The 27,705-nt window shown below is 40.5% G+C and overlaps 1 protein-coding gene across 4 annotated transcripts in view; it reads left to right on the plus strand.

Annotated features, from left to right (window-relative positions):
• RIPOR3 (RIPOR family member 3) overlaps window positions 1-27,705 on the plus strand; it is a 148,264-nt gene that overhangs the window by 50,321 nt on the left and 70,238 nt on the right. For 2 of the 4 annotated variants that reach the window (XM_089513833.1, XM_089513836.1), the window contains exon 3: window positions 20,245-20,371. In XM_089513833.1, the coding sequence (XP_089369959.1) occupies window positions 20,271-20,371 (101 nt within the window). In that variant the 5' untranslated portion in view covers window positions 20,245-20,270. Of the gene's footprint in view, window positions 1-8,330; window positions 8,436-20,244; window positions 20,372-27,705 lie in introns of those variants that run through there. The other 2 variants (XM_089513834.1, XM_089513835.1) reach the window with 2 other exon arrangements.

Consider the following 27,705-nt stretch of genomic DNA (forward strand, 5'->3'; position numbering starts at 1 on the left):
CCTTTTGCCGCTTCCCACAGCCTGGAAAAGCGGCAGATCAGGGCCTCAGGGCTGCCGCTGTGGCAGCTGAGGCCCCAATCCGTCGGGGAAAAGGGCGGGTACAGGCCGCCCCAAAGGGGCGGTCTCTAACATGCCATTGCGTGAAAGAGCCCCATGTGTATTTCTCCTCTAAGCTCCTCAAATCAGACCCCTCCCTCCCTCACGATGACTAATGAAATTTCCTTAATCTTACCTAGTCCTGATTCTGGTCTTTCCCTATTGCTGCTTGCTATTTTCTTGCACCAGATTCTCTAAGTCCCTCTAAAGTGTGTTTTTGTGGACAATTCATACAACTTGGATGTACCTGTTTTAGATCTGACTTCCAAAATATCTTGAGGGTAAGGCTATATTTCAGAGGAAGGAACTGGCAAAATATCTTCAAGCTGTGGATGGTTGAATCCATGGAGGCAGAATCTGTGGATACTGAGTGCTGACTGTAGTTTAATAGATGACTAGAAAGGAAAGTTTCTGTCTCCTGGCTGCTTTGTTTCTTGCATGCACTGACAAACCCACAGCTGTTCACAATTTTCAAGGCTGAGGCTTTAAAGCAAAAAGTCCACTAGTGTTGGCAGCTTTTAATATTTAAGTAAAGGATTATGGTTTTATTTTCCAGAGTTCTCCTCAGCACTGACCTTGGCATGTAGCACTTTGGAAAAATCTTATGGCACCATATATCAACCTTTGACTTCAATATAGCAAATCAAAACCATTAAAATATTTGTGTTGAAACTTTTGAGCAGTTGTTCTTCACTTTTTGCAAAGGGTATAATAGTTAAACTGCAGCTCAGTTCTAGAGATTGTGAGACTGTCCAAGGGCACAATGCTTCCTCACTGTTTCCTTCCTCCGGTGGATTAGTGGCTGGGAAGGGGAAATTGGGGGACCACCAGACATAAGTGAGCCAAGGGTGTTGCAGAAGTATGGTAGCAAATACATCCTGCGACACTCCAAATGTATGTCTGCTGGCATAATGGGTGAGTGGGGGGTCACCAACAGGGATATAGGTGATGTGTCCTCATCTCCATTACTTTGATTGCCTGAATAAGGCTATTATGTTTATATACCCCAGGAAATCATCTGGAAATCTATGCTTCAATATATCCCAAGCTACCAACATTCTGCTGTGCTGGTCTATGTCAGAGGTACAATATGTGAATGTCTGAGAACTTGGAGATTCACTAGTGAATAACAGCAGACCCTTGTGATCTCTATGGAGCTTATTGCACAGGCCCTGGGGAACGGTGTTTAACGGAAGGGGCCGGGAGGGGAACAGAATGGGGATATCACTCATTTGACTGCATGGGAGAATACTGCAGATGCTGCTGGAAGTCCCCAATCTGTCCCACAGGACAGTTGAAACAGTTCTTGAAAATATCTCCTATGGGATGGTTGGGGAATGGATTGGTGACTTCTGGTGGCATTGGCGGCATTCTCGTGGTGTTCCCCATGCGGTAAAATGGGTGACACCCCCGTTCCGATCCCTTCCCGCCCTCTTCCATTCTGCGCCGGGCTCATTCCCCAGGGCCTGTGCAATAAGCTCCTATGATTCTAACCTAAGTCTTAGTGCTATCATTCACTTGTGTATGTCCGCAAAGTTATATCTACATATTTCTTTTTAAAATACTAACATCAAGGCTGACCACCCAGGGTGAGAAAGCAGCAACAGAATTACTGCAATTCATAATCAATACATTTTTCAGGGAGGAGAAATTTCCATCAAAACTAAATCAGGCAGTGGTTAAACCACTTTCAAAGAAACCCTCCCTGGACTCCCTGGTGAGAAACAATTATAGACCGGTCTCCCTTTTACCATTCTTGGGCAAAGTGATCGAGTGGGCAGTTGCCTTCCAGCTCCAGGTAGTTTTGGATGAAGCCGATTATCTGGACCCATTTCAAACTAGCTTCAGGGTGGAATACGGAGTTGAGACTGCCATGGTCGCCTTAGTCAGCGATCTCCGTCTGGGTATTGACAGAGGAAGTGTGACCCTGTTGGTGCTCTTGGACATCTCAGTGGCCTTTGATACCATTGACCATGGTGTCCTTCTGGAACGCCTGAGGGAGTTGGGAATTGGAGGTGCTGCTTTGCAATGGTTCCGTTCTTACCTCCTGGGTAGATTCCAGATGGTGATGCTGGGGGACAGCTGCACTTCTAAAAGAGAGCTGACATCTGGCATCCCTCAGGGCGCCATCCTGTCCCCCATGCTGTTTAACATTTACATGAAGCCGCTGGGTGAGATCATCCGGGGACATGGAGCGTGGTGTTATCAGTACGCTACAGTGACTAAGGATGGCATCTCCCCTTTGGATGCTTGCCTTGGATCAGTAATGGACTGGATGAAGGAACACAAACTCAAGTTGAATCCAGAGAAAATGGAGGTAGTTGCGATAGGTACCCCAAGATGGATCTCTTCTGGTGAGCATACCCACCTGATCATATATAAGAGTTGAAATGCTCCACCTTTGACTATCACGGTATGACTATTAGATGATGACTTGTTATTTTATTGAACTAATAGTAATTTTAGTATTTTATTGATTGTATCTATGTACTGTAGTGTATTTTTATTGATGTAATCCTGCCTCGATCTGGAGGGAGAGGCGGGAAATATAAATATAAATAAACTATTTATTATTATTATTATTATTATTATTTATTAACAGCAATATTTTCATATATTTTAAATACACACACAATTTAAAAGCAGACAGCTTCTGACAACCTTGATTTGAATCCCAGAAGGATACAGCTAACTCAGTTCAGCAGCAAGGAGTGGAATTTTGTTTCTCCCTGTGGACTCAGACAAAAGCAAACTGCTGCAGCCCCTCCTAGCTTGTGTGTTCTTCTTCATTAATAACATTTGCCATCTTGATCACACTCTGATGTTGCTTAGCCGTATGTGTCCTAGTTTTTATTTGTGAAATGTTGGATCATATAGTATAATGGTTGTTCACGTGGAATTTTTAAAAACCAATGCATACCACCAATCAAGAAAACCCCAAATGACTTTTGGGAGCTAGGATTTAATGTTGTTTTTTAAATGGGCACCTCAGCTTCTGAAAAATTGTCAGATAAATGCAACTTAATTTGTGCACCACTAGTACAGTGAAAGTGCCACCAAATGGGTGATCTTATACTGGAAGGATACTGCTTATGAATATCATAGTTCTGGAATGTTTTTGTAGTGAACTATCTTGTTAGGGTGACATTGCTATTAAGGTCAATGGTCTTTCAAAAGAATGCCTATGAGCAGAGGTTAAATACAGAGTTTATTTTCCCACTAGATTTAACACTGCAGTGAAGGTTAAGAATGGAAACTTAATTAGTCTTGGTATTAAGTACTTTGACAGTAACAGCAACTCAATTCTGAAAAGTTTTTTTTTTTTGGTGCAACAGCAATGTGCTTGTCATTTTCATACCATTTTACAAGTTTAACTCTTATTACATTGCTGGGAAATGGTGAGTGGCAAAATCTGGCATTATGCTTTGTGTAAAGATGCATTAAAATGAACAGGAACTTATGGATGTATAAAATATTTAATAAGGTATGGCTTGCACCCATACCTACATTGTGCATGTGCCTTCAATTCGCCTGTTGACTTATGGCAATTCCATGAATTTCATAGGATTTCCTTAGGCAAGGAATACTCATTACTCTTTTCAACATTTCAGAGATGAAATTCAGGACACATTGTGGCCATACAACACGAGAGTGTACTCAAGGGAGAAAATGTTATTAGTAAGGGGAAAAATCAAGCTAGGATAGGTGCTGCATCAATTAGCTTTTGCCTGAGTCTACAGGGAAGGTCAAAGGAAGAAAGTGGTAGGAGGAGAGAAAAACTGGAACATTTTAAAAGCAGCTGAATAAGTGGGATGACAGAGGATTAATTGGGACTGTCCCTGTTCACTTGGGACAGTTGCAGGGTATGATATGTGAGAACAAAAGAAAGATAATGGAAGGCTTTTTGCTTCACTTATGGCAGTTAGATTTGGACCTGCTGGTATATTTGGAGCTGATCACCAGGGATTTCTTTATTATTATTATTGTTATTATTATTATTTTAAGTTTATTATTTTATTTCATATTTTAAACATATACAATCCATAACATTTTCCTTATAGATATACTGTATATATTCTTACATTCCAATACATTATATCACCAGGGATAGCGACAACAAAATGACTCTCCTCACACCCTGCTGAGATAAAGAAAGCTTTGGAATAACCAAGACACACACTCTCTCTCTCTCTCTCTCTGCTTGTGCAAAAGGGCTGTGAGCTCTGTTCACTTTTACAGTTGGCTTTCCATTTTCATAGGCGATCTGTTCCAGACCCCTCACGCAAATGGAGGTTTGCGTGCCCATGCACACGTGCCATTGGAAACAGTGTAGGTCACCCCTCCGTGGGTAATCCAGGGTGCGGATCCGAGATCCACGGGTTAGGAAGGGTGACTGTAATCCAAATAATGTTCCTGAACTCAGAAGTTCTTTAATGTGAAGTGTTACTTCGTTTGCACCAGATTTTCCTTAGTGGCTCCTGAGATGCTCTAGCAAAACTAACAAACAAGCAAAAACATTTAAATTCTGCAAGTCTGAAATTTGCCTTCCTAGAGCCTAGCCATTGTTGACTGCTGGTGGTGGTCTCAGTTCAGTGATGAGTTACAAACATTAATAACCTAATGACTTCAGTCAATGTGAGTATGTATCCATGTGAACTGGTTTCCTGGCTCCAGCCGACAGCATGAAGGCTGTCTTCTGCTCTGGACAAAGCAGTTCCTGTTCTGCGCAGGTCAGTCCTGGACATCTGGCAATCCCTCCTTGCACCTCTGGGGAATGTGTTAATATTATTGCTGCACAGAGGTAGTTTACTGAACTTAAGTAAATATTATCTGAGGCCATAACTAGAAGGGGGAGAAATCACCTAAAACATTTTCTTGGGGTGGAAAAAAAAGGCAAACATGTCATCTTTTCCTCATAAAACTTTTGAACTGACTGAGCCTAGAAACAATTAATTATAGAACTTGCCTGGGTGAAAAGTAAGCATAAACATAAATAGCTATTTGAGGGGAAGTTATATGTTCCTGCTCCGGGATTCTGTTTGCTTGTTGTCATCTTCATCATTACCAACACTGATGTACATGGGTTTTACAAAGTCCATTAGGACAGATCATCAGCTTGGAAAAATAATTTTTTGGACCATACTCCCCCAGTTGGAGATTCTGTAGTCATAATTTTTCCAAGGACCTTGTCTTCAGAAGTCACATAAAATGTGTGTTAGATATAATGCACACACACACACACACACACACACACACACACACACACGTTGTGCACTTTCAAGTCATATTGGACTTATGGCAACCCTAAGGTGAAGCTATTACAGGGTTTTCTTTGCATGTTTCTTCAGAGGGGGTTTGCCTTTGCCATCCTCTGAGGCTGAGAAAGTGTGACTTGCCCATGGTCACCCAGTGGGTTTCCATGGCCAAACCAGGATTCAAACGCTGGTCCAATACTGAAATCATTACACCAACTTGGCTCATATATGTGTATGCACATACAATAACAATAGATTTTTTAAAAATATGTACTCATGTAATTCCCTGCCAGATTTCATACATTTAAGGGGATGAACACAAAAATACTCTTCATTTCACAGATGAAACTGGGACAAATGTGGCCAAGCAACATTAGAGTGTGGTCAAGATATCAAAAGTTAAAAATGGGGAAGGACATACAAACTAGGAGAAGCTTTCACAGTTTGCATTTGCTGAACCTTCTGGGAAGGGCAAGCATCTGCCCCCTCCTCTCCTATCTTCCCTCAGGGGTTAATTGAATTGAAACTACATTTGCAATTTGAACTCAGTTTGCCCCAAGTGGGAGGCAGGGAGAGAGAAATCCACATTTTAAAAGCAGCTGATAAGGTGGGATGGCAAGAAGATTCATTGGGATGGTCACTACCAAATCAGGACATTTGGAGTCTATGAACACACAGGCTGCTTCATTTACCTTAGCAGTTTATCCAAGAGGAGGAATTTCTCTTAAATTTGAATGAAAAGAAAGTGGGGCCAAAATGCATTCACTTAAAGTCGCTAGTTTAGCGCAATTACGTGAATGCATATTGCGTTCAAATTGACTTCCCATTGCCCAAATTTGCGTGTAGTGGGTTATCGCGCAATAATGTTAAACCCCATGATTGTGTTCAGATTGCCATCAGATTATACTTCCAATTCCCCTTGTCTGATAAACTCATTAGAAAACTGGGAAATAGTGGCATGTGTTACTTTGAGCAGGGGAAGGATGTGTAGTATTTTGGGCCATTGAAAAGCAGCAGAAATGCCATCAGATAGTTAGATAGCTGTGAGGAGGTTGCTCAGGTAATGATTACAAAGACGCACATATTGAGTATGCAAAAATTCTGCACTAAAGTAAATTTTATGAGAAAGCATACAGTAGAAGAATATGCAGCAAGAATTCAGTCTTCTTTTATAACAGTATCTCTATTTAAAGTCGCCAAGACTCAGGCCTAGAGTTATAGAATCATAAAGTTGGAAGAGACCACAAGGCCCATAAGGTCCAGCCCCCTACCATGCAGGAATACACAATCAAAGTACCCCTGACAGATGACCATCCAGCCTCTCTTTAAAAACCTCCAAACAAGGAGACTTCACCATACTCCAAGGGAGTGTATTGCACTGTCTAACAGCTCTTATTGTCAGGAAAATTTTTTCTAATGTTGAGGGGGAATTTATTTTCTTGTAGTTTGCATCCATTGCTTTGTGTCTTGGTTTCTGGAGCAGCAGAAAGCAAGCATGCTTCATCCTGAATATGACATCCCTTCAAATATTTGAACAGGGCTATCATATTGCCTCTTAACTTTCCCTTTTTCAGGCTAAACATACCCAGCTCCCTAGTTGCTCCTTATAGGGCATGGTTTCCATAGGCGCTTTACACACGGGCCTTTGGCCCGCCTCCAGTACATACTAGGGGTTGGCCAAGGACGCAGTGTCCAATCAGGCCTCACTCCTAGTACGTACTGGGTACGTCAAAATGGCGGGGCCCAGTACACATGGGCGCCGCCATTTTGACGTGGCGGACGCTTAGCATCCGCACATTGCGGCGCAGCTATAACGCCACAAGTGCGCCATTGGCGCCTTGTGGTGTCATAACCACGCTGCAAAAAGAGCCCGCTTTTTGTGAGTTCTTTTTGCTGCACGAGGGAGCCACGCGGTTTGTCTGCTGTGGCTCCCTTGCGCAGCAAACACGGGCAGTGGGAGACTGCCCTTTTTGGGCGGTCTGTAACCCATAGTTTCCATAGTTATTTCCCCAGCACTTCTAGAGATGTGCAAGATCCTCCCACTCAGTTTACTTCTCTATCCTTTTGAAAAACAACTATTTTTTTCTTAGTTCTTCCTGTGAAAACTATTTTTGTAATATTATTGTTGAGAGCTATGATCATGTTGTGATGTTATTGTCAAGTTGTGTTTTTTCTCCTTTTAACATATTTTCTTAACCATTATAGTTATGTTGCATCCTTTTATGCTGAATTGCATTTCTGGTGGTTCATGCATTGTTTATTCACAATGCCTTGGCTATTGCATTGCTCTGGGACATTGTGGGTGGAAAACAGTGGCCAGGAGTGTAGCTACAGGTGTGACAAAATGAGGACAATGACCACCTTAATACATGAATTCTGCCCCCCCCCCCCAATTGAATTTTTTCTTCAGTCCCCAAATTTCTAGCATTTCAGAGAGTGAGACTTTGAAAATAATTTGCACCTATAACTTACATGTGCAGTATTTGCACTCCCTTAGTAAAGTTGCCAGCCCATTTCCTTTGGATGCCTAAACTGTATTTCTGAAGGCTGAACTGAGTGTTTGTTATGACAAAGGGATACTAGAAGTTTGGAGAATGAAGGAAAATAACATGGAGGAGGGACAGAATTCTTATTTGGAGGCCAGTATCATCATTTAGCTTCCTGTGAGATGGATAGTTGTAGGTTGTAATTTGTTTGACACTTTCCCACCACAGTGCTCATGAAGGATGTAATATTGAGTGTACTGCAGATAAAATATCATGTTGACTGCCAGGAACAACTGTCAAAAACAGCACTGCTGCAACTGTTGGAGAGAGATAAGGCCAGGCTACACCACTAAATGAGTAATGGGAAGTTCCTTTTATACCTATTTGCTCCCCTACATGTTCATTCTGAAGTGAATGAAAACTGAATGGGGTAACACCCATTCAGTTCTGTCCTTCCTTTATTCTGAAATGACTGCACATCCCAGCAGATGGACCTGTGCAATTATCCAGGTGAAAACTGCACATGGATTTCAGCAATACATCATTGTTGGAGGTCTTCTTCTGGACTCCTCTCTGGAAGGGAGGAATGCATCTGAATGTAAGCCAGATTTTAATTTAGTTAAGAGCAGTTGTAATATGTTTCTGTACCCTTTTTTTTTTAAAGAAGAAGAGCAGTCTGATCCCCATGTGGCTTAAAGTAAAGCATTATGGTAATGTTGTCACATCTTAAAACTACACACACTCACACACAACGTGCCAAAAGTAGCCCCTGTCTGAGATCTTTAGAGCTGTCTAGGTGAAGCTTGAACTCTCTATTCTAGCAAAAATTTTCTGTGCTAGCACTGGGAGCTAAGGAACCAGGGTAAAGGAAGGAGTGGTAGAGAAACGGACAATGTGTGGGGTCTTTTTATTTTGTTTTGTTAAAAAGGTCTTGGAGCTCATGCTGGAGGAGCCAAAACTGATTACTTCCATGGATGGGAGTGTATATTATTTTGCCATCCTCTTCTAATAGCTTGTATTAACCTTCAGCATAAAAGAATGGATGGATGAGTGAATAAATAAATTAAAAAAAACAACAATACAGTGCAGGGGTTGAACGTTTGGAAGGCCGCTTGTTGCCTGCTCCTGATTTAATGTACGGTCCCTTTGCCATCTATATTCAGTCTATATGCCATCTCTGCCATCTACATTCAGTGGCGCCACTAGGGTTGGTGGCACCCCGTGTGGTAACTCAGAGTCAATGCTCACCCATTGAGCCCCTCCTATATCACACCATACAAAATCCTTAGGAATGTTTGTTTCTATTAATGTAGAGAGATCTTGTAGCACCTTTGAGATTAACTGAAAGAAAGAAATTGGCAGCATGAGCTTTCGTAGACTTCAGTCCGTTTCCTACTAATGTCGCTCATAAATCGTAATTCCCATATATCACTGAATGTAATGGTAATAGTTGTGACATAAACAACTAGCACAATTAAAATTATACTTTTAAATTACAATATCATGCCCACAGCCTGAATGTATTTACATACACAGAGTTTCATGTGCTTAGAGTGAACATTTCGTAAGATGTGATGTTTTAAAAGTATTTTTTTTTAAATTTGAAAAATTTAACTTTTTTAAAAACAAACAAACCCTGGGGTCTCTATTTTCTGCTTCCACTGAGCTTCACTGCACTTTTAATGGGACGCAGATGAATGCTACAGCTCATTCCTGCCAAAAGCAGATATTTGAGGAGCAGTGGTGTCATGCTGCCTTAGGGTGTCACCTGATGTGGTCTGCATCCTTTGCACCTCATAGTGATGCCACTATAGACATTCTCTATGGAACATTAGCGTGTCCTCCAACCATACTGATTTTGCAAGGACATTCCCACTTTTTCAAGGAGTTGCAAAATGTCCCAGTTTTATTCTCCTCCTCCCACTTTCCCCTTTTATCTTTGACTTGCTCCAAACTGAATTCAAAAGGCAAAAGTAGTTTTCAGTCAATTAATTCACAGCAGGGAGAGAATAGGTGGAGGCATAATTTTATAGTAATAGCAATAGCAATAGCAAGTACATTTCTATACCGCTTATCAGTGAACAAACACTCCCTTAATGGTTTACAATGTGTAAGCTGATTGCTGGGTACTTATTTTACTAACCTAAAAGGATAGAAGGCTGAGTGGACCTTGGAGCCCTGCCTGAGATTGAATTCTTGTGGCTGCAGTACTGGCATTTAACCATTGTACCATTATGGCTCCTTCCCAGTAGGTCCCAGAAAAAGCAAACCGCTGCAGCCTCTCTGACCTGTCCTTCCTCATTAATATTTTTTTGCCATCTTCCCCACACTCCAGTATTGCTTGGCCATATGAGTCCCTTTTTTGTCTGTGAAATGTTGGAGGGTAGGCAATAGTGCTAGGATACTAAGGTTAACCAGCCTAGAGTACAGAGCTGACTGTGTGTCAGATAGTTTTTAAACCACACATTTTTCAAGAACTTCAAAAATAGTCTGAGAGAGACATCTCCAAGAGACATCTCCAAGAAAACATTTTGTTCAGGGGATTCTATGATCTATAGTCCAAAAATTTACCTTTTCTAATCTCAATAAAACACACGCGTGCGCGCACACACACACACACACACACACACTCTTTCCAGATTAAGAGATCTGTCCTTGATTTGGCTGCTTTAGCTTGTTCTGTTTGGTTTAGTGTCAAAACCCAGAATCACCAGAGCATGGGGATGCTGTGTGAATGTACTTTGGTTCTTTGGGTGCATCAGAAGTGTTCTGAAAGCATTCTTTTGAGCATCTGCAAGAGGGTAATGCCCTCTTTTCCCTCCTTCTGCACTCTTTGACAGCACCAGAGCACACAGATCATGGTAATTCTCAAGGGCTGTCACTGAAAAAATTTCCAGGGCAGCAAAATAAAAGAGAGGCTTCAATAATTTATCAGTTCCCTGCACTTCTGGAGCCATGAGGGCAATAACCACAAGGCCAAAGGTTTTTATGGTTTCTTCTTTTAATTGCTTGCTGCACAAGAGAGCTGTTTTTAATTAAGTGGTTTGTTTGTTTCAGCTCTAATGATCACAGTGATGGAATCATTTTTCACTGTGTTACAAGGAACTGGCTTGCTGGCCTCATGGGAATGGGTCACTTCAGGGGGTTGCCATCTTGGCGGTCTGTTGCTGATACTGAGCTATAGAGATCATTACATTTTCCTTTCATTGTGCAGTGGAAGCCATTGAGTATCCCTGGGACACCGTAAAATACCCTCCGACACTTCGCAGATGAAAATTGGTACAGCCAAGTGAGATCAGTGTGTGGTCAAGATAGCAGAAATTATTAATGAGGATGATCACACAAGCTAGGAGAGGCTGCAGCCAGTTGCTTTTGCCTGAATCTATAGGGAAGAGCAAGAGTCTACCCCCTTCTCTCTTTTCTGCACTGCTGAGTTAATTAAATGCAAACTACTTTTGCACTTTTAACTCAATGCAGCAATGGAAGCAAGCCGCAGACAAAGAGGAAAGTGGGAGGAGGAGAAAGGAATTGGGATATTTTAAATGTAGCTGAAAGGTGGGATGTTGCTGTTGTTAAAGCAGCACGACACATACAGTAGGGATGTGGAATGTGAGAAGCATGAGCCAAGGGAAGCTAGACATAGTAAAAATGGAAATGGAATGCATGTAGCAGTACTAGGGGTGAGTGAGTTAAAATAGACAGGGATAGCCGGCTTTGACTCAAGGGTTTATCACACAGGCCCCTGGAACGGGCCTGTTGCGTTACAAAAGGGGGGCGTGATGGGAACGGAAGGTGGCACAGAATGCATCTTACCGCCCAGGAGAACATCACCGCCTGAAATTCCCATCGCATTTCAGATACGTCCCAGAGGGGGCAATTTTCAGGAACAAACAAACAAGCTTCATTTATATATTGTTTCATACTGCCTAAGCAGTGTCTAAGTGGTTTACAACTGTAAGCTAATTTGCCCCCAACAATCTGGGTACTCATTTTAGCGACCTCGGAAGGATGCAAGCCTGAGTCGAGCTTGAGCCCTTTTGCTGGTCTTGAACTCGCAACCTTATGGTTTTGAGTGAGTGGCTGCAGTACAGGCATTTAGCCACTGCACCACCAGGGCTCCTGAAAATCGCCTCCTGGGGAACGCATCCGGAATGCGATGGGAACATCTGGCAGCGGCATTCTCCTGTGCGGTAAGATGGGTTCTATGCCGCCTTCTGTTCCCATCACGCCCCCTTTTGTAACGCGACAGGCCCATTCCAAGGCCTGTGTGATAAACTCCTCAGACAACTACACAGTTCTACTCAGGGAATCAAAAGACACAAAGAAACTGGGTGGCTTTCATACTAAGAAAAGATATGGCAAAAGCAATCAGAGGATACAATGCAAAGTCAGACCAAATCATCTCCATAAGGCTCCATGGAAAAGTGGGATGGCACACAATTATTTGAAACTGTCCCCGCCAGAATGGGAGAATTGCAGGGCATGGACTAACAAGACTACACATTAAATACCAATGTTGGCAACACAGTACTAGTGTTTTATTTTTAACAACAAAAAAAGCACCCATGGGGTGTATGAATGCAATCAGAAAAATGTGAAGGGATTCTTAGTTCCTTCTGCTTCACCCCCCCCCCAATAGATACATTCCTGTAGAATCATAGAATCATAGAGTTGGAAAAGACCACGAGGGCCATCCAGTCCAGCCCCCTGCCATGCAGGAACTCTCAATCAAAGCATCCCCGACAGATGGCCATCCAGCCTCTACTTAAAGACCTCCAAGGAGGGAGACTCCACTACACTCCGAGGGAGTTTGTTCCACTGTCTGAACAGCCCTTACTGTCAGGAAGTTCCTCGTAATGTTGAGGTGGAATCTCTTTTCCTTTGGCTTGCATTCACTGTTCCAGGTCCTAGTCTCTGGAGCAGCAGAAAACAAGCTTGTTGCCTCCTCAATATGACATCCCTTCAAATATTTAAACAGGGCTATCCTATCACCTCTTAACCTTCTCTTCTCCAGGCTAAACATCCCCAGCTCCCTAAGTCATTCCTCATAGGGCATGGTTTCCAGACCCTTCACCATTTTAGTCTCCCTCTGGATAAGCTGAAGTTTCTCAATGTCCTTTTTGAATTGTGGTGCCCAGGACTGGATACAATATTCCAGGTGGGGCCTGACCAAAGCAGAATAGAGTGACACTATTACTTCTCTTGATCTAGACACTATATTTTTATTTGTTTGAATTCCCCCTTTGTGATTTCTCCATTTTTCCGTTTCTTATACCTTAAAACTTAGCTCAGTTGAAAGTTCCTTAGTCATCCATCCTAGTTTCTTGAGATACCTCCCATTTTTCTTTCTCACTGGAACTCTTTGAAATTGTGCCTTCAGTATCTCCCTTTTGAGAAACTCCCATCCGTCCTGAACTCCCTTCTCTTTTAGTATTTTTGACCACGGGATCACCCTCAATACTTCTCTAAGATGGGATACAGACCGCCCAAAAAGGGCGGTCTGCCACCGCCGCCATTTCCGCCGGTGGGAAGCCTCAGCCTCCAAATGGCGGGGCTTCCCGGCGGCGGAAAAAGAATCAGCTTTGGCGCACTCGCAACGTCACCTGGTGCTGTGACGTGTGGATGTTAGACGTCTGTTATGTCAAAATGGCAGCGCCCATGTGAACAGGGCGCTGCCATTTTGTACGTACTCTACGTACTAAGGTTGCGGGTGTCTAAAAGAGACGCCCCTAGGCAACCCTAGTACGTACAGAGTACATACTTGGATGCCCGTTTGTTCAGGGCCTAAGTTTACTGAAATCCGCTCTCCTAAAGTCTAGAATGCGTGTCTGACTATGCCTGGTTTCTCCTTTCCACTGTATAACAAACTCCAGGAGAACATGGTCACTTCCACCTAAGGATCCCACTGCTTGCACCCCATTAACAAGTCTTCCTTGTTGGTTAAGATAGATCTAAAACAGCTGACCCCCTTGTTGCCTCTTCACCTTTTGGACAATGAAATTGTTTTCAAGGCAACTGAGGAATTTGCTAGACCTTGAGGATTTGACTGAGTTTGAATTCCAGCAAATATCAGGATAGTTGAAGTCACCCATCACTACTACATCTCTCCTTTCTGAGTGTGTAGTCATCTGTTCTAGAAAGGTATCATCCAATTCCTCTGTCTGACTTGGAGGTCTGTAGTAGACTCCCACAATAACATCCCTGTTGTTTCCCTCCCCTTTAATTTTTATCCAGATGCTCTCCACCTGGCTTCCAGGATTGATGTCCTAGATCTCTTCACTGGTGTAAATATCTCTGACCTTCTAGAGCTTTGAAAAGTTCCTCTTTTTTTGCATGACAACATCCAGTATCACCAGGCTGTGGTGGCCATTGGGAATGCTCATTGATGGATCTGGAAAATCCATAAAAAGGGGAACATTTTCAGTCTCTGCCTTTTACTCCCCTTGCCAGGCTCTTGATACAAATCAGGCTCCCTTAGAGAAATCCTGTTCTGGATGTGAGTGGGAGTTTTGTCTGAATGAATGACAGTGATCTGGGTAACTCTTCAGATTTTTTTTGTTGTTGTTCAAATGGCAAGTTTGTGGCTCTGGTGTTTGCATTACAGCTGCTTGCTTGTGTGTCTGTGTGGGGGATTCTTTGTTGCCTCCTCTTCAGTGCTTAGACTGACTTTATATGTCTGTTGAATTTTGTGAGATGGGAGCTCCACGGTCTAAATTCAATGCACACACGACCCCGGGAAGGCAGATTTCCCCCAAGGAACAAAAGGGACTGAGTGATGATGTGAAACAGAAAATTAAGCCAAAGGAAATCAAGTGAGTTGGGAGAAGCTAACATGGCCTGAGTTTTAGATTCATGTATGTTGTGCTTTTGGAGCAAAAGCTACCAGTGGCTGTGATTGGGTGCAGTCCTGATGTGGTAAAGGTATAAAGGGCAACTTCTGGAAAAAATAAACAAGAGCCCTGTGTAATTTCAGTGGCAGCCTGTGCAACCTAGTGTGCATGGATCCAGTTACAGCTTTATTCAAAGCACTGCCAGGCGGATAGGCTACAGGAAAGGGGGGGGGGGAGCAATGAATAGTCTGACTTCATCTCTTTCTTCCCTTGACAGCTGGGCCATTGACTGAAAGTTGTAAGAGAGGCAGGCACTTCTGTTTTGCTAGGGATACTTACTAGCTTCCAGGAGCTGAATATTTGCCCAGAAATGAGACCTGCTCCAAGAGTGATGTTTGTGTTCTGGCAGTAACAACAGCTGTGTTGATGCGTAGAATGAACAGCATTTAGGTGATAACTTAATTTCCAGCAAGTCGCAGATGAAAACTGGAACAAAGCATTATAAGAGTGTGGTCAAAATGGCAAAAGTTATTAATGAGGAAGAGCATGCAAGCTAGAATATGCTGCAGCAGTTCACTTTTGCCTAACCCTACTGGGAAGGGCAAGATTCAACCACCCTTCCTCTCCCTTTTGCTGAGTTAAATGAGGACAAACTATTTTTAGCATTTTTAACATTTGGTGTGCAGCAGTTGTAATAAGCAGAAGACAAAGAGAAGGAGAAGAAGGAGGTTGAAACTGGAGCATTTAAAAAGAAGCTAGGAAAGTGGGATGAGAGAGGATTAATCAAGAACTGTCCTCCTGCAACTGGGACAGTTGAAGAGTGTGTAGTAGATAAGATGTAAAGAATATTCACAGTTTTTGTCAACTAAGTGTTCTCCAAATATTGAGAAAAAACACCAGTACCTTTTTGTTGTTTTCAGTTTGTTGGCTCTCCCCCCCCCCCCGCAACACAAAAAATGCTCTCCAGAATCTTGTTGGGGTAAGTTTTCCTATGGGAATGTTGAACATTTTGTCCAAAGCAGAACATCTGCATTCAGTTCAATATTGCAGAAATGCATTACACATGCAGTGCCATTGCAAAGCACAATTAATGAGGAGCTTCACATGTGGGGATGTATCCTATACAACTGTGATGTAGGTTTTTAGTCCCCAGATAGTACAAACACAACAGGAGGGTTTCACAAATAACACATACACACAAAAAGGAGGGAGCAACAGATAGTGCACTGAACTGTGAAATATCAAAGGAATAATATGTGAATGGAATAAAACTACAATTTTAACATGCGTATAATAATAAATCATTTATATACAATGACCACATAGTTGTAATTCTGAAAAACACTGAATACACATATAAGGTTCAATAGACAGCAGCGCATCCCATATTGAATCCATATATTTTTTCAGCTCCTGACAAATTCTGTTGTAGTGAAAAGGTTTCTGTTAGTGGAGGCTGGCAGGAAGTTCCACAACTGGTAAATTAAAAGACTCAGAATACCTAATGGGGAGGCGTTTATTTCTAAGAGAGTTTTTTGGGAAAATTTGTGAAAAAAGCAGCATCTTGCCGATTGAATTCTGGAGTCTAGACTGATCTGGGATATATATGCCTTGGTTACATCCTGTTCGGACTACTGTAATGGGCTCTACATGGGGCTGCCTTTGAAAAGTGTTCAGAAAATTCAGCTGGTTTAAAGAGCTGTTAACAGGGGCAGATTATAGAGACCATACAACGCCCCTGTTGAAACAGCTTCATTGGCTGCCAGTTTGTTTCCGGGCACAATTCAAGGTGCTGGTTATTACCTATAAAGCCCTACATGGCTCAAGTCCATACTATTCGGCAGACCGTTTCCCCTGGTATGAACCAGCCCGGACACTAAGATCCTCTGGAGAAGCCTTCTCTCTGTCCCAACACCATCACAAACACAGTTGGTGGGGACGCAAGAGAGGGCCTTCTCAGTGGCTGCCCCTAGACTCTGGAACTCCCTGCCCAGGGAGATCAGAACGGCTCCTTCCTTGATAGCCCTCCGCTGGCAGGTGAAGACCTACCTGTTCACACAGGCATTTAAGAAATTGCTATAAGGACAGGCTGGGATGTTGGACCAGTTTAACAATTCTTTTTAATGTACGTGTCTTTTTTTTAATGTTTTAAATTGTACTGTTTTTAATGCTGTGAAGCCACTCTGAGTCCCAGTCCTGGGAAAAGAGCGAGATACAATACAACACACACACACACACACACACACACTTCACCATAACTGAGGAAGATATATCAAAACAGCTTTTAAAAAACCCAGAGGTAGTAATCTTTCCACTACTATTGGTATTCATTTACTTTTTCTGCTACCATTTTTATTCACTTTCCCACCAGCATTGCTTTTCATTCTCTTTCAACAGTTTTTGCTATTAGCATGCTGTATTGTTGCAACTATCTCAGTGGGGACCTTAATCAATGACTTCTGGCAATTAGTCTTGGCATCAGAGCTGGGAAGATCAGAGAGAGCACTAATTTACCAATTGTGGAACTACCTGCCAGGCTCCAGTAACAGAAACCTTTTCACTTCAAAAGAGTTTGTCTGGACCTTAAGAAATATATGGACTCAGCTGGGGATGCACTGCTCTCTATAGAACCTTGTATGTGTATTCAGTGTTTTTTGGAATTACAACTGTGTGGTTGCTGTATATAAACAATTTATTATTACACACATGTTAAAGTGGTAGTTTTATTCCATGGACATATTATTCCTTTGATATATCAGAGTTCAGTGCATTGTCTGTTGCTCCCTCCTATGTTTTTTTTCTTGGGTCGAATTTTGCGGTGTAAATAAATTTTTCACAGAAAAATCCTGAAATGTGAAAAATAATTAAAAATGTGCAAACATTCCTATAATCTTGCTGGGTTAGAAGGACATTTTAAAATTCTTCACTTTCATGTATGAAGCAAAGATCTGCATGTCCCCATTGCAGGACAGATTATGAAAACCAGGTCATATATAATAAAAACAGCAGTGTTGGTAATAATGATGGCACTGTACAATGTGGCTATAATGTAGAATGCAAGTTTTACCCAGAATGGTTTATGTTGTAGCCTGGGCCATATTTCAGTGATGGAGCATATGGTTTGCATATAGACACTGTCAGATCCAGTCCTCAGCATTTCTGATCCAAAGGCAAAGGAAAACATGCAGTCGGACACAAAATCTATAATTGGGAAAATTGTGCAGTTGAAAGGGTGATAGATATACACAGCACAAACATACAGAAACTGTTGAAGAAATTTTAGATATTTTCAGAGAATTCAGGGAAATTCAGCATTTGAGAAGTAGGAATCTAGCTGCAGATGTTGCATGAATGTATACATAACTTTAGTGTGGAACTAAGATAGATTTGTAAATGAATTATTTCTGCATAGTAGCTAAGACCAACTGGGTCCTATGGACAACTGCCAGTGATACAGAGTAGAAGCATGGAGTAAAGCACACTTAGTACTGTTAAACAAACAAACAAATAAGCTTCATTTATATACCGCTTCATACCACCTAAGCAGTGTCTAAGCGGTTTACAACTGTAAGCTAATTTGCCTCCAACAATCTGGGTATTCATTTTAGCGACCTTGGAAGGATGCAAGCTTGAGCCCTTTTTGCTGGTCTTGAACTCGCAACCTTGTGGTTTTGAGTGAGTGGCTGCAGTACAGGCATTTAACCACTGCTCCACCAGGGCTCCTCTGTTAAGACTTTTTATTTTTTAGTGTGAGGTGTCTTGGCAGGAATCTGTGCAAGTGGAAAATCTGTTTTAGATATCCCTGCTCAAAGGATCAGGTATCAGGTTATCGGTAAGCTCTTTCCTAGTGGGCTTCACAATAATGGTCTGATTCAGGCCTGTAGACACATTAATCTGGGAAGACCTGGCTCTTGGGCCACCAGGCAGTTGGGCTACAAGATGCTATGTGTGCCACCTACCCCAGACCTGGCCTTTTTTTTAAAGCGAAGTAGTTTATAGAATTCAGAGACAGTCTGCTTTATCACACTAGTGGGCAAACAGGATTTAAACTAGAGTTAAACTTGAGAAAACCAGGAAATGCCTAGCCATGTTAGTCTGAAATAACAGCAATTCGGCATGCAAAAGGATCTTGTAGCATCTTTGAAACTAACTGTGTGAAAGAAGTCGTAGCATAAGCTTTTGCAGACATGGTATACTTTCGCAGATGCATGGAGTGAATTCTCTGAAATTCCTTTCCTAGGATGACTAAACTGGTCCCCTTCTTGCTGTTCTTTAATTGGCAAATAGATACTTTTTTTGTTTCAATAGACTGTTGAGAACCAATTTGTTTAAAAAAATAATGAAAATGCTTTCATTATTGCGTTTGTGTATATGACCTCTAGTCACCTTTGACTTATGGCAACCTGATGAATTTGTTTTAAGATTGCTTTTTATTAACAAGTGCGTGTTTTAAACTGTTTTTAATTCAGATGGCTTTTTACCTAGGGAAGATTACATTTCCAAAGCTTAGGCAGGCTTTTACAGCTCTTCATTTTCAAATAGTGCCTTCAGCCATGATCGATGGCAGATATTCACACACACCTAAGAATTCCCGTTTATGTATTTGTGGTGCTCCAGAAATCGAGGATTTGCCTCATTATCTGTTTTTTTGCTCACTATATACTGATCCAAGAACTAACGTTATGGGATCTATTCTATCCAATTTACAGTCTAATACCACTTCTGAAAAGATTTTTTTATCTCCTGTCTGATATTGATTTTAAGGTAACTTATAAGGTTTCACTGTTTGCCTCAGCAGCAATCAAAATTCGGGCAAGAGTTATAGTGGACATTGCAGTTGATTGTCATGGGGATGATCTTATCTAAACTTTGAAGTTGTTTTTAATGTTGTTTTATTTAATTCTCTGGAATTTTATTATGCTTAAATGTATTAAATGTAACAGAGAACAATATGATAAATACATATAGTAAGACTGAGCAAGGTTGTACCATATCTACTGATCATATGCCTGTACCTCTGATTGGTTTTGTATAATGAAGATGATACTGTCTATTCGATATAAATACTCAGAATATTTTGGAATTTGGAATATTTTGAAATATTAAATAAAGCTGTAAATCTCAAGAAAAAAAATTGGTTGTTAGTTATTTGATGGAGCATTTTATAATTCTGAATTTCTGTCATCGGTTTTACATTTTAATCATGCGAATGGCTTTTGGCTTAAGCATTAATAAAAATTGTATTGAAACCTCTCCCCCCCCCTGTTTTTAATGTTCTTAATTCTATTTCCAATGTTGCCTTTTGTATGTTTTCTCTATGTTGCATTTGCTTTATTTTGTAAGCTCTCCTAAGTCATACCTGTAGTTTTGAGAGAAAAGGAGGGATATACATAAAATTTTAAAAAATGAATAAGAATAAGACTTGATGTATCATATCAAATGGAGGCTATTATTGCAGCCATTCTGGAGAGAGTTAATACAACATTTTTGTCATAGCCTAAACTTTCATATTTAAAGCGACATATCCTTCTCTAAAGCAATTAATGTAATATCTTTTTCCTTTCCTTTCCTTTCTAGAGCTGCAGACCTGTTATCCAGGAATCATGTCAATGAAACTGACGTTTGTCTCCCCTTCTGATGGGGGACGAATAAGCAGGAGCTGTTCCTTTGCTGGATTCAGCAACGCCCACAACCGAAAGTTAACGTGAGTTGTGCACTGATAGCCCATGAATTCCTTTTCCATTTCTGTTCCTCCAGGTGATATATTTTTCATGGATTAGAGCCAGATGAAATGAGGGATCATAAGTCCATGTCAGAATCAATTATTTTTTCATTTCATTTTAATTCATCAATTTTAAAAGTTAGTGGCAACCTCAGCTCATTTGTATTAGGCATCCTGGAGTTGAGGAAAGGAAGTTAATTCTTTCTCTTATCACTTTTTGGGGGTGGGGTGTAGACATCTCTCAAACTGTTCTCCCTTATAGGTAGGGGAAAATATGCAGGTATGCAAATCTAGCCCAGGCTGAGTCTCCCTTATCCAGAATTCCAAATTCCAAAATATTCCAGAATCCAAAATTGTCCACATGGGTGGCTGACAGAGTGATACTTTTGCTTTCTTATGGTTCAATGTACATAAATTTTGTTTCAAGTATAAAATTATTAAAAATATTGTGTATAAAATTACCTTCAGGCTATGTGTATAATGTCTATACAAAACATAAATGAATTTCATGTTCAGACCTAGGTTCCATCTCTATGCAAATATTCCAAACTACGAAAAACTTTGAAATCCAAAACACTTTTAGTCCCAAACATTTCAAACAAGGGAGATTCAACTTGTACCTACAGTAGTCCTATTTAATACAGCTTTGTATGAATTTACAGAGAGGAAACTGACTAATGTATTCTATACCTGATGGCTGTGTCTTTACACCTGGGTCTTCCTTAGCAAGAGGGTGGATCCTATAGGGACAGGGACTATAAAAGGAGTATAAAAGTTGAGACAAGTCAATAAGCCATCTATGTCGTGTACTTTCCTTGGCTTTTGGAGATCTTGATCTAGGACTAAAATCTGCCCAGTTTTATTCATTTCTAACACATCCATCAACAGATGTCAGTGTGGGGTACAGTCAATAAAATAATTTGCCAATAGAGTTCCCAAATGTCAGGCCTTGGACCCCTGTCTCCAGTCCTCAGAGTGAGGAGTCTCGAGCACTGTCTTTCCCAATTTGTAAAATTTGATGTTTTATTTGAGAGGCATCTTCTGCACAGCTGTGATTGATGCTTAATGTCTCACACCTAATGACATCCGGATCTTCCTCTTGTAACATCAGCCAATGCTCACTCCCTGTGACATCACAAGGGATCGTTCCTAAGTCTCAGGTTTTGGAATCCCAGGGCCTGGGATAGTCCTGACTTTGCAACCCTACTTACCAACCAACAAAATTGTCTTCTCCCTCTTCTTTAGTCTGCCATACCTACATCTGCTTGAGCCTTCAGTGGATTCTGTCTTTCCAGAATGGAAATCACAATTTATCTAAACTATAATATAAAACATACTAATATAAACTATATTAATTTCTGTTACATTCTTGCCCATAACTTTCACTTTTCCAGTTCTGGCACCTGCTAGCTCCATCATCCTGAAGCTTTCTGATTCTTCAAACCCCTCTGTCATTTCTCTTTTGCTGCCTTTGATGACCATCCAGAATGGATGCAACCCTGACCTACACTGAATGGTGATAACTCTCCAGGATTTCAGGCAGTGGCCTTTCTCAGCCCTGTCTTTTGAACCTGGGACTAGTTTTGAGCAAAGCATATGTTCTTCCACTGGACTGTAGCCCCACTTAATTGTTTAAACTATGACATTCAAAGAAAAGACATGTGCCATCAAAATAGCTTCAGTTTGTTGTGACCCTAATAATGGGAGACCTGCATTGCAAACTCAGGGACATGACTTCCTTCACTGAGCAAATCCACCTATAATGCACTCTTCCTCTTTTCATACTTCTTTTTACTTTATTGAGCATTTACTTTACTTTACTGAGCATTTACTTTACAAACCACACGTGTGCAGGGAGCATTTGGACTTGATTTGCTGGCAGACCCATTTACAGTGGGACCTTCCCATTTGTGGGGGTTTAGTTGCTGGGGGGGGGGCTTCAGACAGGGAAGCTATAGGGGAGCTCAACATCATGTTAGTCTAAAGATGGCAATGTATATGAACCCATGGGAACACACTGCCATTAGCTAATATGGGGTGAGGAAATCCACAGGTGCTCCAGTCTGCGGATTGTTAGCCCACCAATATAGCAGGCCCACTGTATTTTGTCTTCTTGGCAGTCCACAGTATCTGTAAAACTCTTCACTAGCACCACATTTCAAATAAGTTGATTTTTTTTTTTGGTCACTATTATTATTATTATTATTATTATTATTAACCTTTATTTATGAAGCGCTGTAAATTTACACAGTGCTGTACATGCAATCTTTTTAGTTAGACGGTTCCCTGCCCTCAGGCTTACAATCTAAAAAGACATGACACAGAAGGAGAAGGGAGTGGTGACGGGAAAGGGTAAGAGGTCCAGCAGTTCCTCTCAACCTCCGAGGCCTGGACCAAGGCAGATGGACAGGAGGGAGGGCTTGGCTTCAAAATGGAAGGTTAATCATTATCCAGGGAAAATACATACTCACAAGTAGGATAATACATATACAGTACAGAGCAATACAGGAAGTGGATCGATAAACAGTCAACAACAGAACATCAGATAGTAAGCGACAATTATGCGATGCCTGGGAAGGCTACTCTGAACAGGATGGTTTTCAACTCCGTTTTGAAGCTGGTTAAAGAAGTGATGACTCTTGCTTGTGGAGGAAGAAGGTTCCAGGAGTGAGGGGCAGCAAGTGAAAAGGGGCGAATCCGGGATGGGGCAGAGGAAATCCTGGGCTGGGACAGCAGACCTTGACTACCAGAACGGAGGGCCCTGGTGGGAAGGTGAGGAGAAAGAAGGTCTGATAAGTAAGGAGGGGCCAGTCCATGGAGGGCTTTGAATGTCAACAGCAGGAGCTTATACTGAATGCGGAACGGGAGAGGGAGCCAGTGAAGGGATGCCAACACAGGAGAGATGTGGTCAGAGCGGTGGGTGGAAGTGATAATGCGTGCAGCTGAATGCTGGACAGAGATTAAAGGATGTAGGTGAGAAAGAGGAAGCCCAGCCAGGAGGACATTACAGTAATCAAGTCGTGAGATCACTAGGGCATGGACCAGGATCTTGGCAGTAGAGGTGGAGAGATATGGTCGGATTTTGGCAATATTGTACAAAAAGAATCGACAAGCCTTGGCTGTGGTCTGGATCTGAGGGATACATGACAGAGAAGAGTCAAAGATAAAGCCAAGACTGCGGGCTTGCTGGACTGGTTGAATGGAAATGTTGTTCACAGAGACAGAAAAGGAGTGTTGAAGGGTGGACTTAGGAGGAAAGACAAGAAGCTCCGTCTTGGACATGTTGAGCTTCAAACGCCGATGGCGCATCCACTGTGAGACAGCTGTAAGGCAAGACGAGACTTGCTGTTCAAGCCTTGGAGAAAGGTCAGGGGCAGAAAGATACAGCTGGGTGTCATCGGCATACAGATGGTAGGAAAAACCAAAAGAGCTAATGAGTTTACCTAAGGACAGTGTGTTGAGAGAAAACAGAAGGGAACCCAGAACAGAGCCCTGGGGAACTCCAACAGATAAGGGAACAGGAGAAGAAGTCTGACCCCCTGCAACTACTGCAAAAGATCTGCCAGACAAGTAAGATCTAAACCAGCTTCATTATCCAGCTTTCTCAGCCCTATGTAGAAAAAAGAAATACTGTGTCATGCATGATTCTGACTTTTGATATTTCATGATATATCTTTACAATTGAGGGTCTTATCTAATAATACAGATGGGGAGAAATTTGTTTGATTGGTGTTTGATATGAACCAACCTAATTCACACTCCTTGAATAACTATGTGAACTAGGTTGCAGCTGTCTTTTTTTAAATTAGTATTTATTAGTATTTTTAAATTTTACAATACAAATTATAACACATTCTTCATACAAATATATGCTTTTACACTTTACTTATTTTATACTAAATATCACCTCAGTGCACTCCTTCCCCGGAGCCATTCCCATCCATATACTCCAACCAAAATTTTAATTCATTCTTTTCTTAATACTTTTTCAATAAATTTTTGCATATTTCATCAAAATAATTTCTTTTCCATAATCCTTTTTTCATTTTCAATTTACATGTTAATTTATCATTAATCGCTATTTGCCAAACTTCTTTATACCAATCCTCCAGTTCCATCTTTATTTTCATTTTCCAACTTCTTGCTATAGTTAATCTTGCTGCTGTAAGCAAGTTTGTTACAAGATTTCTTTCTTCTTTTTTCCTTTCTACATCATTATGTAGTGATAACAATACTATATTTGGTTTTCTATCGATTTTTATATTGATAATATTTTCTATTTCTAATATTACTATTTCCCAATTTTTAATATATGTACATTGCCACAACATATTTATATATGATCCTAGTTCATTACATCCTCTCCAACAATAATCCTTTTTTATATTTGTTCCATATTCGTAGTATATTTTCCATAAATGGGTTTTCAATTTCCTTAATTTCTTTCCTACTATATTCTTTAAAGAATTATTCCCTGTTTCCATATGTATTTTTTCTTTTCCTGTGTCTAACCAATCCAAATCTGATATACCTAACATACCTTCTATTACATCTCTTAATTGATTGGCCTCATTATATCCCTTTATATTTGGGAGGCCTAACCCTCCCATTCCCTGGGATCTATACCAAAATTGTTTATTTACTCTAGTTCTTTTTCCTCCATTACAGTATACAATTAATAACTGTTGCAACTTATTTGATTCAACTTCTGATATTTTTAATGGTATCATTCTGAATAAATTTTTTAATTTTGGCAAGATTTCATTTTAACTAGTGCAATTCTTCCAAATCATGATAATTTGATTTCGTTATTTTCTACCAATTTTTTTTCAATTTCTTTCTGTAGTACAATCAAATTTTCCCTTCCATTTTGTTTAGCTCCTTCGCAATATTTATTCCTAAATATTTTATATTACTTTTTATTCTTCTCTCTAAATCTTTTTGTTTTGCAAACTCTAATTCTTCTTCTTTTGTATAATTAAATAACATCATTTCTGATTTGTTCCAATTAATCTGAACTCCTGTCATCTCACCAAATTAAGTTCAAATGTTCTTTTATTTTCCCCATTTTTTCTTTTAAATCTCTAATAAAGTATCATCAGCAAATAAACTAATTTTATGTTTTCCCCCGAGTCCTATTCCTTCCAAACATTTATCCTTCCTTATAACATTTGCTAGCATTTCTATCACCATTGCAAGTAATATTGGTGAAAGTGGGCATCCTTGTCTTGTACCTCTCATTACTTTTATTTCATTTGTCATTCCATCATTTACTATTACTTTAATTGAATTATTACAATATAATTAATCTATTAATCCCTTTATTTTCCCCCCATACAAAACTTTTTCATAATTATTTTTAATGTTGGCCATTCCACACAGTCAAATGCTTTAAATATATCTAATGCCAAGATCCCTGCTTTGGATTTTGTTATCACCATCACATGTATATTTACTCAAAATTCTACCTACTAAATTCGACATTTGTCTTCCTTTCACAAATCCACATTGATCTTTCCCTATATATTTATACACACATTTATTCATTCTATTTGCTATTATTGCTGTTAATATCTTTGCATCCTGATTTATTAATGATATAGGTCTATATGACCCTGGATCTGTTAAATATTTATCTATTTTTGGTATTAATATTACTAATGATTGCTGCCATGATGCTGGAATTTTCTCTCCATTTATTATTCCAGTCTATAACTCTAACAATTTTGGAACTAATATTTTTTCAAACACCTTATAATATTCAGGTCCCAAACCATCCAGTCCTGGAGTTTTCCCATTTTTAAATTTCTTAATTACTTCTATTATCTCTGCCTTTTCAATGGGGTTTTCCAATAATTCCTGATCTTTTTCCTTTAATATTTGTTCCCAACTTTTTTCTACATACTTTTCTATTTGGTCTAATGGATTTTTTCCTGCTTGATATAAATCTTTATAAAATTCTTCAAAAAATTGTATTTGTTCTTTCATCAATCTATACACCGTCCCAGCTTTATTCTTCACTATATTTATCACACTTTCCATTTTCTTTTTCTGGGTCACAGCTGTCTTTTCAGTTTTTCCACTTCTCAGAATTTTGTTCCACAGTTCTCACAGTTAAAAAGTATCAAAATATGTACATTAGAAAAACACAAAATCCACACATTAGGGAAAATGCACATAAAATGTATGTATTTCTTCTATTACATTCATTTATATACAGTGGTACCCCGGGATACGAATGCGCCGCCTTACGAAATTTCCGGGTTACGAAAAAAATCCATTGAAAAAAACATTTCCGGGTTACGAAGGTTATTTCGGGTTACGAACAAAAATTTGGTGCTTTTCGGCGCGATTTCACACGGAATCGCGGCTTTCGCTATTAGCGCCTATGGGCTTTTCGGCTAGCGAAAGTTTTCGGGTTACGAAAGCGGCGGCGGAACGAATTAATTTCGTAACCCGGGGTACCACTGTATGTTTCTCTGCAAAGATGTATGTATGTATGTACAAAACCAGACATTGGAAAAAAGGTGAGGGGATTGCATGAATTTATCTTTGGACATGTAACAAAATTGAAAGCCAGTATAGAAGCAGGCTGAAATGAAACTTAGGCCCCATACAGACAAGTCAAAATAAAGCTGCTTCGAGTCACTTTGGAGGTATGCTGTTTAATGATGCATGCGTCCTAAGAGTCTGGAAGCTGCACCAACGCCACGCCCCCAACCAACCCTAGCCCGTCATGGGCACGCGTACTGGGCCTCTGTGTCCTTTCATTGAATCCTAGTTTATACTGATAAAAATGCAATGGAATGTGAGCTGACACATATAATACAAAGACCTGCATCTTAGCCTTTCAAGATGGCAAGCCAGAGAATTGTACAGAGAAGCATGCATCTGAAGCAGTTATTAAAATTAATCATCTGTGTCTTAATAAACGTTTACCACACTTATAGTCAGATCCTATTCACACTGACTTAGCAGCAGGTCCTCCAGAGTTCACCAAACTTTGCAGCTGTAGCATATTCTCTAGCATTTCATAGATGAAAACTGGGACGTGTGGCTAAGCAAATTAAGAGTGTGATCAAGATCATAAAAGTTATTAACATGGAAGCCAACACAAACTTGAAAAGGCTGCAGCACTTTGCTTTTGCCTGAGCCTTTGGAGAAGGGCAATATTCTCCCCCCACCTTCCATGCTGAATTGAGAACAAACTATTTTTGCACTTTGAATTCATTTTGCCGCAATTGAAGAAAGCTGAGGACAAAGGGGAGAGAGAAATTAGAACATTTTAACAGTTGAAAAAGGGGGACAACAGAATA

Source organism: Sceloporus occidentalis, unplaced genomic scaffold (genome assembly GCF_023333645.1).
Source record: "Sceloporus occidentalis isolate IW3139 unplaced genomic scaffold, rSceOcc1.0.p SCAF_3, whole genome shotgun sequence".
Classification (NCBI taxonomy): domain Eukaryota; kingdom Metazoa; phylum Chordata; class Lepidosauria; order Squamata; family Phrynosomatidae; genus Sceloporus; species Sceloporus occidentalis.